Source organism: Pygocentrus nattereri, chromosome 28, assembly GCF_015220715.1.
Source record: "Pygocentrus nattereri isolate fPygNat1 chromosome 28, fPygNat1.pri, whole genome shotgun sequence".
In the NCBI taxonomy this organism is placed as follows: Eukaryota; Metazoa; Chordata; class Actinopteri; order Characiformes; family Serrasalmidae; genus Pygocentrus; species Pygocentrus nattereri.
The window spans coordinates 1,168,725-1,182,719 of record NC_051238.1 but is presented as its reverse complement, the minus strand read 5'-3'; the positions used below and the strand labels follow the sequence as shown (position 1 = coordinate 1,182,719).

Here is a 13,995-nt window from a genome sequence, read left to right as displayed (position 1 = left end):
CAGGATTAATGCAGTGTGTAATAGTAATGATACAGTGTGTAACAGTAATGATGCTGTAACAGGATTAATGCAGTGTGTAATAGTAATGATGCAGGGTTTAACAGCAGTACTGCAGTAACAGGATTAATGCAGTGTGTAATAGTAATGATGCAGGGTATAACAGCAATAATGCAGTAACAGGATTAATGCAGTGTGTAATAGTAATAATGCAGTGTGTAACAGCAGTACTGCAGTAATAGGATTAATGCAGTGTGTAATAGTAATGATGCAGTGTGTAACAGCAGTACTGCAGTAACAGGATTAATGCAGCGTGTAATAGTAATGATGCAGGGTGTAACAGCAATAATGCAGTAACAGGATTAATGCAGTGTGTAATAGTAATGATGCAGTGTGTAACAGCAGTACTGCAGTAACAGGATTAATGCAGCGTGTAATAGTAATGATGCAGGGTGTAACAGCAATAATGCAGTAACAGGATTAATGCAGTGTGTAATAGTAATGATACAGTGTGTAACAGCAGTACTGCAGTAATAGGATTAATGCAGTGTGTAATAGTAATGATGCAGTGTGTAACAGCAGTACTGCAGTAACAGGATTAATGCAGCGTGTAATAGTAATGATGCAGGGTGTAACAGCAATAATGCAGTAACAGGATTAATGCAGTGTGTAATAGTAATGATGCAGTGTGTAACAGCAGTACTGCAGTAACAGGATTAATGCAGCGTGTAATAGTAATGATGCAGGGTGTAACAGCAATAATGCAGTAACAGGATTAATGCAGTGTGTAATAGTAATGATGCAGTGTGTAACAGCAGTACTGCAGTAACAGGATTAATGCAGTGTGTAATAGTAATGATGCAGTGTATAACAGCAATAATGCAGTAACAGGATTAATGCAGTGTGTAATAGTAATGATGCAGTGTGTAACAGCAGTACTGCAGTAACAGGATTAATGCAGTGTGTAATAGTAATGATGCAGTGTATAACAGCAATAATGCAGTAACAGGATTAATGCAGTGTGTAATAGTAATGATGCAGGGTATAACAACAATAATGCAGTAACAGGATTAATGCAGTGTGTAATAGTAATAATGCAGGGTTTAACAGCAATAATGCAGTAACAGGATTAATGCAGTGTGTAATAGTAATGATGCAGGGTGTAACAGCAGTACTGCAGTAACAGGATTAATGCAGTGTGTAATAGTAATGATGCAGTGTGTAACAGCAGTACTGCAGTAATAGGATTAATGCAGTGTGTAATAGTAATGATGCAGTGTGTAACAGCAGTACTGCAGTAACAGGATTAATGCAGTGTGTAATAGTAATGATGCAGGGTTTAACAGCAGTACTGCAGTAACAGGATTAATGCAGTGTGTAATAGTAATGATGCAGTGTGTAACAGCAATAATGCAGTAACAGGATTAATGCAGTGTGTAATAGTAATGATGCAGGGTATAACAACAATAATGCAGTAACAGGATTAATGCAGTGTGTAATACTAATGATGCAGGGTGTAACAGCAGTACTGCAGTAACAGGATTAATGCAGTGTGTAATAGTAATGATGCAGTGTGTAACAGCAATAATGCAGTAACAGGATTAATGCAGTGTGTAATAGTAATGATGCAGGGTATAACAACAATAATGCTGTAACAGGATTAATGCAGTGTGTAATAGTAATGATGCAGGGTGTAACAGCAATAATGCAGTAACAGGATTAATGCAGTGTGTAATAGTAATGATGCAGTGTGTAACAGCAGTACTGCAGTAACAGGATTAATGCAGTGTGTAATAGTAATGATGCAGTGTATAACAGCAATAATGCAGTAACAGGATTAATGCAGTGTGTAATAGTAATGATGCAGGGTATAACAACAATAATGCAGTAACAGGATTAATGCAGTGTGTAATAGTAATAATGCAGGGTGTAACAGCAGTACTGCAGTAACAGGATTAATGCAGTGTGTAATAGTAATGATGCAGTGTATAACAGCAATAATGCAGTAACAGGATTAATGCAGTGTGTAATAGTAATGATGCAGGGTATAACAGCAATAATGCAGTAACAGGATTAATGCAGTGTGTAATAGTAATGATGCAGGGTGTAACAGCAGTACTGCAGTAACAGGATTAATGCAGTGTGTAATAGTAATGATGCAGGGTTTAACAGCAGTACTGCAGTAACAGGATTAATGCAGTGTGTAATAGTAATGATGCAGTGTGTAACAGCAATAATGCAGTAACAGGATTAATGCAGTGTGTAATAGTAATGATGCAGTGTGTAACAGCAGTACTGCAGTAATAGGATTAATGCAGTGTGTAATAGTAATGATGCAGTGTGTAACAGCAGTACTGCAGTAACAGGATTAATGCAGTGTGTAATAGTAATGATGCAGGGTTTAACAGCAGTACTGCAGTAACAGGATTAATGCAGTGTGTAATAGTAATGATGCAGTGTGTAACAGCAATAATGCAGTAACAGGATTAATGCAGTGTGTAATAGTAATGATGCAGTGTGTAACAGCAGTACTGCAGTAACAGGATTAATGCAGTGTGTAATAGTAATGATGCAGGGTTTAACAGCAGTACTGCAGTAACAGGATTAATGCAGTGTGTAATAGTAATGATGCAATGTGTAACAGCAACAATGCAGTAACAGGATTAATGCAGTGTGTAATAGTAATGATGCAGTGTGTAACAGCAGTACTGCAGTAACAGGATTAATGCAGTGTGTAATAGTAATGATGCAGTGTGTAACAGCAATAATGCAGTGACAGGATTAATGCAGTGTGTAATAGTAATGATGCAGTGTGTAACAGCAATAATGCAGTAACAGGATTAATGCAGTGTGTAATAATAATGATGCAGGGTTTAACAGCAGTACTGCAGTAACAGGATTAATGCAGTGTGTAATAGTAATGATGCAGGGTGTAACAACAATAATGCAGTAACAGGATTAATGCAGTGTGTAATAGTAATGATGCAGGGTATAACAACAATAATGCTGTAACAGGATTAATGCAGTGTGTAATAGTAATAATGCAGGGTTTAACAGCAATAATGCAGTAACAGGATTAATGCAGTGTGTAATAGTAATGATGCAGGGTGTAACAGCAGTAATGCAGTAACAGGATTAATGCAGTGTGTAATAGTAATGATGCAGTGTGTAACAGCAGTACTGCAGTAATAGGATTAATGCAGTGTGTAATAGTAATGATGCAGTGTGTAACAGCAGTACTGCAGTAACAGGATTAATGCAGTGTGTAATAGTAATGATGCAGGGTTTAACAGCAGTACTGCAGTAACAGGATTAATGCAGTGTGTAATAGTAATGATGCAGGGTGTAACAGCAATAATGCAGTAACAGGATTAATGCAGCGTGTAATAGTAATGATGCAGTGTGTAACAGCAATAATGCAGTAACAGGATTAATGCAGTGTGTAATAGTAATGATGCAGGGTATAACAACAATAATGCAGTAACAGGATTAATGCAGTGTGTAATAGTAATGATGCAGTGTGTAACAGCAATAATGCAGTAACAGGATTAATGCAGTGTGTAATAGTAATGATGCAGGGTTTAACAGCAGTACTGCAGTAACAGGATTAATGCAGTGTGTAATAGTAATGATGCAGGGTGTAACAACAATAATGCAGTAACAGGATTAATGCAGTGTGTAATAGTAATGATGCAGGGTATAACAACAATAATGCTGTAACAGGATTAATGCAGTGTGTAATAGTAATAATGCAGTGTGTAACAGCAGTACTGCAGTAATAGGATTAATGCAGTGTGTAATACTAATGATGCAGGGTGTAACAGCAGTACTGCAGTAATAGGATTAATGCAGTGTGTAATAGTAATGATGCAGGGTGTAACAGCAATAATGCAGTAACAGGATTAATGCAGTGTGTAATAGTAATGATGCAGTGTGTAACAGCAGTACTGCAGTAACAGGATTAATGCAGTGTGTAATACTAATGATGCAGGGTGTAACAGCAGTACTGCAGTAATAGGATTAATGCAGTGTGTAATAGTAATGATGCAGGGTGTAACAGCAATAATGCAGTAACAGGATTAATGCAGTGTGTAATAGTAATGATGCAGTGTGTAACAGCAGTACTGCAGTAACAGGATTAATGCAGTGTGTAATAGTAATGATGCAGGGTATAACAACAATAATGCAGTAACAGGATTAATGCAGTGTGTAATAGTAATGATGCAGTGTGTAACAGCAATAATGCAGTAACAGGATTAATGCAGCGTGTAATAGTAATGATGCAGGGTGTAACAGCAATAATGCAGTAACAGGATTAATGCAGCGTGTAATAGTAATGATGCAGTGTGTAACAGCAGTACTCCAGTAATAAGATTAATGCAGTGTGTAATAGTAATGATGCAGGGTGTAACAGCAGTACTGCAGTAATAGGATTAATGCAGTGTGTAATAGTAATGATGCAGGGTATAACAACAATAATGCAGTAACAGGATTAATGCAGTGTGTAATAATAATGATGCAGGGTGTAACAGCAATAATGCAGTAACAGGATTAATGCAGCGTGTAATAGTAATGATGCAGTGTGTAACAGCAATAATGCAGTAACAGGATTAATGCAGTGTGTAATAGTAATGATGCAGTGTGTAACAGCAGTACTGCAGTAATAAGATTAATGCAGTGTGTAATAGTAATGATGCAGGGTGTAACAGCAGTACTGCAGTAATAGGATTAATGCAGTGTGTAATAGTAATGATGCAGGGTGTAACAGCAGTACTGCAGTAATAGGATTAATGCAGTGTGTAATAGTAATGATGCAGGGTATAACAACAATAATGCAGTAACAGGATTAATGCAGTGTGTAAGAGTAATGATGCAGTGTGTAACAGTCGGGGTGTAATGATACACAACTTTAATGATACGGTACATTCTGTCATTTTTGCTTCATGAGATGATATATTTTCGAATTTGAAAATAAATGTTTAACACTTATTTTTGCATTAATTTATTTATTGTTAACATAGAATAAAAGAAACAAAATTCCGTTTCTACATATATGTCATCAAAAAAACTGTGAGGCTACATCTCAGTTTTAAATTAACTGAGCACTACAGGCTCATTTTTCAGGTGTTTTGGATGAAGTGAGTGAGAAAATATTTTCACTCCCAGCAAACTGCGAAATCCACGATGATACATTTGTGGATATCATGTCTGGGGATATCATTGACTGTGTTAAGCAGAGCTATAGAAACCATCCCTGTTATAGCACATATGATAGCATAAAATCGAACCATATTCCAGTCACAGTGCACATTGTCTCACAACCTCATATTGAAAAAAGCATTAATAATTTGTGTTGTGACAACCCTAGTTTACAACCCTAGTTTACAGTAGTGATGTATTATGCAACATTAGTGCATAACAGTAATGATACAGTTTGTACAAGTAATGATGCAGTGTGTAACAATAGTTGTGTAGTATTAGTCATGATGGACTGTGTATCAGTAATAATGCACTATGTAACAGTTATAGTTCTGTGTATAATAGTAATGATACAGTGTCTAACAGCAGTGATGCAGTGTGTAATAGAAATGATACAGATGTAACAGCATTGATGCAATGTGTGATGGTAATGTCTAACAATGCAATATGTAACAGTAGTATTACTGTGTGTAACAATCATGCTGCATCATGGTAACAGTAGCTACTAGCTGCTGTGTGTAACTGTAATGGTGCAGTGTATAACAGTAACGATGCAGATGTAACAGCAGAGATGCAGTGTGTAACAGGTATGGTTCAGTGTATAACAATAAAGATACAGTGTGTAATGGTAATGATACCTATGTAACAGCAGTGATGCAGTGTGTAACAGTAATGGTGCATTATGTAACAATAAGAACGCAGTGTGGAACAGTAGTATCAGTGTGTGTAATGATTAAGCTGCAGTGAGGCAACAGTAGTACTAGTGTGTTTAACAGTAATGGTGCAGTGTGCAATGGTAGTGATGCAGTGTGCAGCAATAATGATGCAGTACTCTTTAAAAGTGATGTATTTTGAAACATGGAGTGTGTAAGAGTGATTATCCAGCGCGTAACCGTAGCACAGTTATGTGCAACGGTAGCACTGCAGTGTGTAACACAAATGATAGTGTAAAAGTAATAATGCAGTGCATAACAGTCATGTGCAGTGTGTAACAGTAACATACTGCAGCGTATAACAGTAATAATGCAGCACGACAATAATGATGCTATGTGCAACAGTGTATAACAGTAGTGATACAGTGTTACGTTACTGATGCATTGCAGTGTCTGCAGCTTAGAATGAAGCTAGTCTGCAAGCCTTTATGTCTTTTATAAAAAAAACAATAAAAAATGAACTAATGTCTCTTTTTTGTGTTATTTGCAGGAATCCTCATACTCATTTGCACTGAAATGCCTTATCAGCCTTTCCACTCTAATTCTCCTCGGCCTGATTATTATGTATCATGCACGAGAAATTCAGGTAAGTGGCCGAGTCAGCTCTGGAGGCAATTAGAGGGAGAGAGACAGAGGGAGGGAGGGAGAAGTTTAATAGATTACACTACTGGCTCTTATGCCAAATCCTAATGACTTGAAGTATCACCATAAATAAATGTAGTGGCTGCTGTAGCTTCTGACGCTGGTATGCGGTGTCACTGCCACTCTGCTAAACCATTAAGCTCCTTATACAGAAAGCAGAGAGTTTGATGTATAATGTCATTGTACCGAGAGCTAATAGGAATTAGCTGATGGCTAATAGAAGGCGTAATGCAATAAAGGTCTGCCAGTCATTGGCGTCTGAGCTTTATTTAATAGCTGGCTATGCCATTTGTAAGTATGTCCACTAAACAGATGGTAAACCTTATTCCTAGCTTCATGCCATGAACTTGGGTGCGTACATAGAAATAATCACACGCAGTGTCAAAGGGCACAAACTGAAACACTGAGATTCTGCAAAAAATGATCTCTTCGTTGTGCACTTATTATTTTATTTATTAATCTTATAAAGAGCAATAGAATTATTTGTATTACTTATTATAAGGTTCTTTTTTACCATAGTAAATTATCTCACTCTGCTGGCAGATCATTTTGGCTTTTCAAGCTCATTTCTTACAGCAAGCACAATCATCTGCCAGCATAGTGAGATAATTTTACTAAGTAAAATGACTTAAAACAAGTAAAAATGTCTAGAAATAAGTTAAATAGTCTTACAATAACATGAGAAACATTAGATTTCTTGACTATATTTAAGATGATTGTACCTGTTTTTAAAAAATATTATAAGATTATTGAACTTATTTTTCTAGATCATTTTACTTGTTTTAGGTCATTTTATCTGGTGAAGGTGTTTCCAACTATATAAAACACTTTCACCAGATTAAATATCTAGAAATTCACTGATCTAACAATATTCTTACAACAACCTCATGAGAAATATTAGATATGTTGACTTTTTGCTTGCTAAGATCATTTGTTTGCAATGTGTGAATTGAGATCAGCTGTCATTTAGTTTTTTATTTGTAATTTAGTGTTTAGTTTTTAGGTAAATAAAAAATTATATTTATTTTTAAAGAGGTCAATTTGATCTGTGACTGCTTTCATCTTTGAGCCCAAATAACTGAGAGCTAAAAATATTCAATTCAATTTGAAACGATCAGTTAAAATGGGCTTTTGGTGTGCGAAACAGTGGGCGATATGACAAAGATATAGCATTGCAACTTTAAGGCACCTTCAATATTCATTTTCCTGAGATTTGATCATTTGGAAGAGACAAAAAAAACAGCTAGCAGTACTGTGAAAATACTTTTAAAAACTAGGAAAACAGTGATTTTGCAGTTAAGCTCCCGTTTGCAGTTTTTAAGGTACTGATGTCCATAATACACTGAGAAAAGAATATTTTGTGACATTATATAACAATTTCCCTTAATAACATGAAATATTGTCATATTACTCTTCCCGCATGTAAATATAGTGCTTGTGAATATGCAGTTTAGTAAAGAAGAGCTTTACACTTTAAGTGATCTCTCAGTGAGTGAAGTCATCTTAAATCTAGTTAATAAATCTAATATTTCTTATTAGGAAGTGGTTGGAAGAACATTATTAGATCATTGAACTAATTCAAGACATGTTTTAGTTGTTTTAAGTCAGTTCATCTAATGAAAGCCTCATTACTTTACTTTAAAGTGTCTCATCACTTTACTTGTTTTGAGAAATGATGCAAGTAATTTTGCTTATTTTAAGAGATAATGTTTAAAACGTAAAAAAGTATAAATAATCTGCCAATGAAATAAGACATTTTAATTAGATAAAAAGACTTAAAACGAGGTAAAATGTGTCTAGAAATAAGAGCGATAATCTTATAATATTTTTACCACAATTTCATAATGTGAAATATTAGATATACTGACTAGATTGGAGATAATTTTACTTGCGTAAAGTTACTGTCTGAACTGATGTGGTTACGCTCTTTATGTGCCAGTTAAGTGACTCTTTAAGTGAGCTCTTAATGTCTTTTAAGTGATAGTTTGGTGAAAAATCTAACTCATACGGTTCAGTCGGTTTTGTTTGGTGTCAAGTTCACTTCTTCAGTTATTGCACTGGAGCTTCAAGGCTGTAATAGAAGTGTCTATCAAACTGTAGTTTAGTGATCTCTAACAGACTTGCTCATGGCATTTCTATACTTGGGAAAAGGTGAAATCATCTAAAATCAAATAAAAATATCTAATCTTTCTCACATTGAACTTGTCATAAGAACAGTGAGCTTAATTCTTGACATGTTTACTAGTTTTAAGTAATTTATCCTTAAAACAAGCAAAAATGTATTTGGAAGTTTTGGAGCTTTTGTTCCATCCACAGAGTATTTTACATGTTAAAATAAAAATAATATTTCTTGGATGAATGCAAAATTATCTGCCAGTAAAATGAGATACTTTGACCGAAAATGTTACTGAAATAGGTTAAATTTGTATTTCTCTTATTATTCTTATAATTACAACAATCTCAAAATGAGAAATATTCCATATTTACACCTGATTTAAGATGATTAGACTTGCCAAACTGATTTATTGCAGTGTAACGCTACGTGACATACAGTCGTATGCAAACGTTTGTGCACCCCAGGTCAGATTCCACGTTTTTGTTGTTCTTCTAAGTAAAAAGAAGTCAACGCATCATCCAGAGAACACATTTCAATGCACAGTTACTGTTTATTTGCTGAATGCGATATGCTGAAAAGAAAACATAATTGTTTTTGCCTGTGCAAAAGTTATGGCATAATCAATACTGTATTTTTCATTTTTCCAAAATGTTAATGTCAGCAAAATAAAAATTTAGCAGTTTTGCAGTACAAATTACAGAATATGGCATATTTAAGTTCCTTGTAGAGGACAACAAATAATAGAAGCTTATAGCAACCAGATACCATAACCTCAAACTGTGTGAGTCAAAACTAGTAAAAATATTGAATATCTGGTTCTCTGTAGAACGCGTGTTCACTTATTTTCATGTGGAAAATCAACAAAACGTGCAATTTGATCATTTTAGGTTTTAAGGTGGCTGCTACTATTTTTTCCTCTATTTATCATATTAGCCTCGTAGCTCCAGTGAAAAACTATTGAAGTTAACTTCAGTGGGCGCTAAAAATGTGTTTACATCGTCTGTGTCCAAAGTCACTTTTTATTTTTCTATGCAATTTGAACATGTGTGAAAATTTTATCATTTTGAATAAAACATGCCACTTTACTGTAGCATGCTGTTCATAAGGCTGCATGACATTACAGCTGCCATAAACCTACATAACTGTTTATAAATGCTTATTCCGGCAGGCGACATCTGTCGTAAAGCCTGCTTTAGCTAACTGGGGTCAGGACTGGCAGATGTAACCTTTATGGCGAGTGACGCCTGTTGGAATAATCATTAATAAAGAGTTATGTAGGGTTATGTCGGCTTATGTAGGCATCATGTAGCCTTACAAACAGCTTCCTACAGTAAGGTCTTACCAAATAAACCCCTTTACATTACAAGTTAAGACCGTTTTTGACTTCTTTCATTAAGTTACCATTTTGTAGATCCTTGTTTTTTTGGACAGCGACAATATGCCGTAGTTCAGATGATCTGCTAAGTGAATGTGGGTGGGTGCAGTGGCCGGCCTGGTGGTCCATCTCCTGTGCATGTCTTTTCTCAGCTGTTCATGGTGGATAACGGAGCGGACGACTGGCGGATAGCCATGACCTATGAGCGGATCCTGTTCATCGTCCTGGAGCTGCTGGTGTGCGCCATCCACCCCATCCCGGGACACTACGTCTTCACGTGGACGGCACGGCTGGCCTTCACCTATGCGCCCTCGGTGGCAGACGCGGACGTGGACATCATCCTATCCATCCCCATGTTCCTGCGGCTCTACCTGATTGGCCGCGTCATGCTGCTGCACAGCAAGCTGTTCACGGACGCTTCGTCGCGCAGCATCGGCGCCCTCAACAAGATCAACTTCAACACGCGCTTCGTCATGAAGACCCTGATGACCATCTGCCCGGGCACCGTCCTGCTGGTCTTCAGCATCTCCTCCTGGATCATAGCAGCCTGGACGGTGCGCGTGTGCGAAAGGTGAGACGGGCGGCGGGTGGTTCCGAACCCTGCCGTGTCCACGGGGGCCGGACGCGTAGTTTTTTTTTAACTGTTCGTATTTTTACGGTTCGCATTGTTCATTGTTGTGTTTTTTGCCCCCCCCTCCCCCTACCCCTCCCACCCCCCACCCTACATTGCTGCTGGATAGGGGTCCAAAGTGAGTCTGTGTGTTTTTTTGGGTTTATTTTTTTTTTTCTTTTTCTTCATCCGTGCAAAAGTGGAAAGCTGTCAAATTTGGCCCATGACCTTTACCGAGCTTCGTCTCAGCCTGTCCGGATGGGTTGCGGCGGTCCATTCTGCGGAAACAGCAATCATGCATTTCTTCCCCAGTGCACTGCATTGCTGACATGCTGGAGATCCCAAAGTCTTGAATGAATCATTTACCTTTAATTTTCTCGGTCAGTTATTATTATTTCTATTAATTTATCTCTATATTTCTTTCTTTATTTATTAAGTTCCTTGTGCTGGTCTGTGTTAAGAGCGCTCCAAAAGTTACGCTAATCTCCATATTGTCTGTTATTGTTTGGATTTTGGGATTTTCACTTATTTGTCTTCATGTTCATGGTATTGTCTTTTTTTTTGGTTTTCCCCGAGGCCATTTGTTTTTGTTTTTGTTTTTTTTTATCTGTTTGACCTTTTGACCTGTGCTGACTTGCTATTGTGGCCAGGGGAATACATTTGGCCCATATCTCGGGGGAAGGTGAAGGCCCGGCAGGCTACCGCGCGTAGCTTATCCATACCCCAAGGCAGAAGAGAGTGCTGAAGCTAACGCAATCGGGTCACCCAAACCTTGTGGCTGATCTCTGCACATGTTTCCCTTCTCTTTTCCCCAGATTATGATCCAAACCACCTGCTCTCCTCACCCACCATTCCATACCATCCAGCTGGCTGCCGTAAGGTGTAAGGGGTTTGGTTGTTAGCTAGCATGAAGTATTCCCCTCACGGAGAGCCATGTGTCTGTATGACCTGACTGAACACTTGGGCCTATGAATTTGTTTTTGTTGTGCCTTTTACTTTTGAAATGTATTATGTGCTTATTTTTGCTCTATTTGTCATTATTTAAGGCAGTTTTGTTATATAGTGTCTGCAAAAACAAGCTAATTGCATTTGTGTCTATGCAGAATATTATGTAATTAGTGTGTGTTAGGCAGGAGAGCGCTAGCACTCTGTCCAGACACTTTTTATGCTAGTTAGCCAAGCTAAAGGGCTTATAGATGTGCCAACTAGGCAAGATAATGTGTTTAATATGAACTTGCTGGCCAAGCTAACATGCTTATAATATGTTTTATCCAATTAAGCTAATGTGTTTATAATTCATCAGATTATCTTAGCATAATTAAGCAAGCTAATGTGCTAAATGTGAGCTAACGTTAGCTGCTTGGCTAGCACATACAGTAAGCTAGCCAATTGAGCTAATGTGCTTGTAACATTTGCTCAGTATGCGCTAATTATTTAAGCTAAAAGGTGCTTAACCTAATGAACATGGTTGTAAGTAGAGGCAGGATTGTTTTATCATCTCGGAGAGCATCTTAAACGGATTAAAAGTACCAACACGTCTCTGAGTGCTGCAGTATGGCTAGCTAAGCTAATGCGCTAAGTGGCACTGTGCTCTTGACTGTTGCCGCGAGCGTTGGAGGGACTTAAAGCTGCTATGTCAGCACCTCAGGGACCTCCGGGGCATGGCGGCGTTCCCCGGGCGAGGGCCAGAACGCCAAACGTTACCTCCCTGCCTTAAATCACAGGTCGGCAGGCCAGTACAGGCCTCTATTAATGGCACTCAAGTTAATGACTCCTCCGTTAAATTCGCGGGCAGAGAAGCAGGACACTAGCCGATTGATTAATAGGCACATAAATGCGTCGTGCAGTACTGTGCTGCCGTCAGCACACGAGGCCGGGTGGCACTCTCACAAGAAGTCTTCCAACAACATATGAACCTTCTGACGTTGCATACTAATCCTGTACGGTGCAAGTTTAAACGATTGAATTCATAAAACTCTAATTATCGTTCACTTTACAGGGACGTGGGTAGCCAGGCTGCTGTGGGGGCTGCAGCCTTCTCAGATTTCAGGATGCATCTGAAAATAATAATAATAATAATAATAATAATAATAATAATAATAATAATAATGATAATGATAATGTATGCTTGGTTGTAGAGTTTGTATTTTTATATTTTGTTCAAATATTTCAAAAAACTGAAAATTCCCGGCCGCTTTGAGGCCAAGTCACTAGAACACTGCAGGCTGAGGTGCAGAGTTATAAGCCAGTTCTAAGTCCCAAAGCAGCCCAGTGTTGGTTTTAAGCTTTAAAAATCATCTAATGCAATAACGAAGTCGTTATGTTAACAGTCGTTTAACAGTCGTTAACTGTTAAATTTCCTGCTCGGTGTGTGTTCCAGTGTTAAATCTCACCGTGTGACTTTAGGTGTGACTTGAATTCTGAATTATCCTGCCACAACTGAACGATCTGATTAGTTGCCGCTCAGCTCATTTGCATAAAGTTCAGAAAGAGGGAGCAGGTGATGATGTGCGTCAGCGGTTTGATCTGTCAGTTATATGACTAATATAATTTGCCTCATTATAGAACTCTTTGACATGGTCTGATGCAAATTAGCAAAGACAAAAAAATGTAAAAGGCGGATCATTTCGCATGACGTCACTGAGTGCGTTTACAAGCACTCAATAATCCAATCATTATCAGATTTCTGAAGTTATCCACTTATTCAAATGTTCATGTAAACAGCAAAATCTGATTAAGAAATCTGATAAAGAGGCTGGATTTGAGCTCAGTAATCAGATGTCTCAGTGCTGTGAACTCTTAGTCTGATTTCTTAGATCTGAGTAAGGTCTACAAATCCGACTAAAAGATCTGATTAAGAGCCTGGATTTGAGCGGTACCGTAAATAAGCGAGAAACCAAATACGTGCTCGACAAAATGAAGGATTTAAATATAACGGGGACGATATGCTTGCCATGACCACAAAGTCAAAAACAATTTTTTTACATTTTTAGCCACTTCTATATTTGTTGAAAATGAACACATATTCATATAAACCAATTACAGAACATAAAACCTCCTAAAACATAGAGTAGAGCTACAGCAGTGTAGCTTCGGAATGTTAGAAATCTCTTAGAAATGAACAGGTTATTAAAGGGGAACTCCACTCATTTCTTCAAAATGTCTGGATAATTAAAATGTGAACAGAGTCATTCGGAGTAGATTTTGGTTGCTAGAGAAACTTACCGAGTCAGAACTGTTCACAGTGGTGGTGATAGGAACCAGACGTCCCTCTAAAAGCTCCTCACAGAAAGTTCCTACATGAACTGGTTCTGAATTCACTGCCTGATGACTGAGACGCTGT

The 13,995-nt window shown here is 37.7% G+C and overlaps 1 protein-coding gene across 7 annotated transcripts in view; it reads left to right on the top strand.

Annotated features, from left to right (window-relative positions):
• Positions 1-13,995, top strand: part of kcnn1b (potassium intermediate/small conductance calcium-activated channel, subfamily N, member 1b) — a 114,530-nt gene that overhangs the window by 67,767 nt on the left and 32,768 nt on the right. For 5 of the 7 annotated variants that reach the window (XM_037535777.1, XM_037535775.1, XM_037535780.1 and 2 more), the window contains exons 3-5: positions 6,400-6,495; positions 10,195-10,613; positions 10,783-10,791. In XM_037535777.1, the coding sequence (XP_037391674.1) occupies positions 6,400-6,495; positions 10,195-10,613; positions 10,783-10,791 (524 nt within the window). The remainder of the gene's footprint in view (positions 1-6,399; positions 6,496-10,194; positions 10,614-10,782; positions 10,792-13,995) is intronic. The other 2 variants (XM_017686154.2, XM_017686153.2) reach the window with 1 other exon arrangement.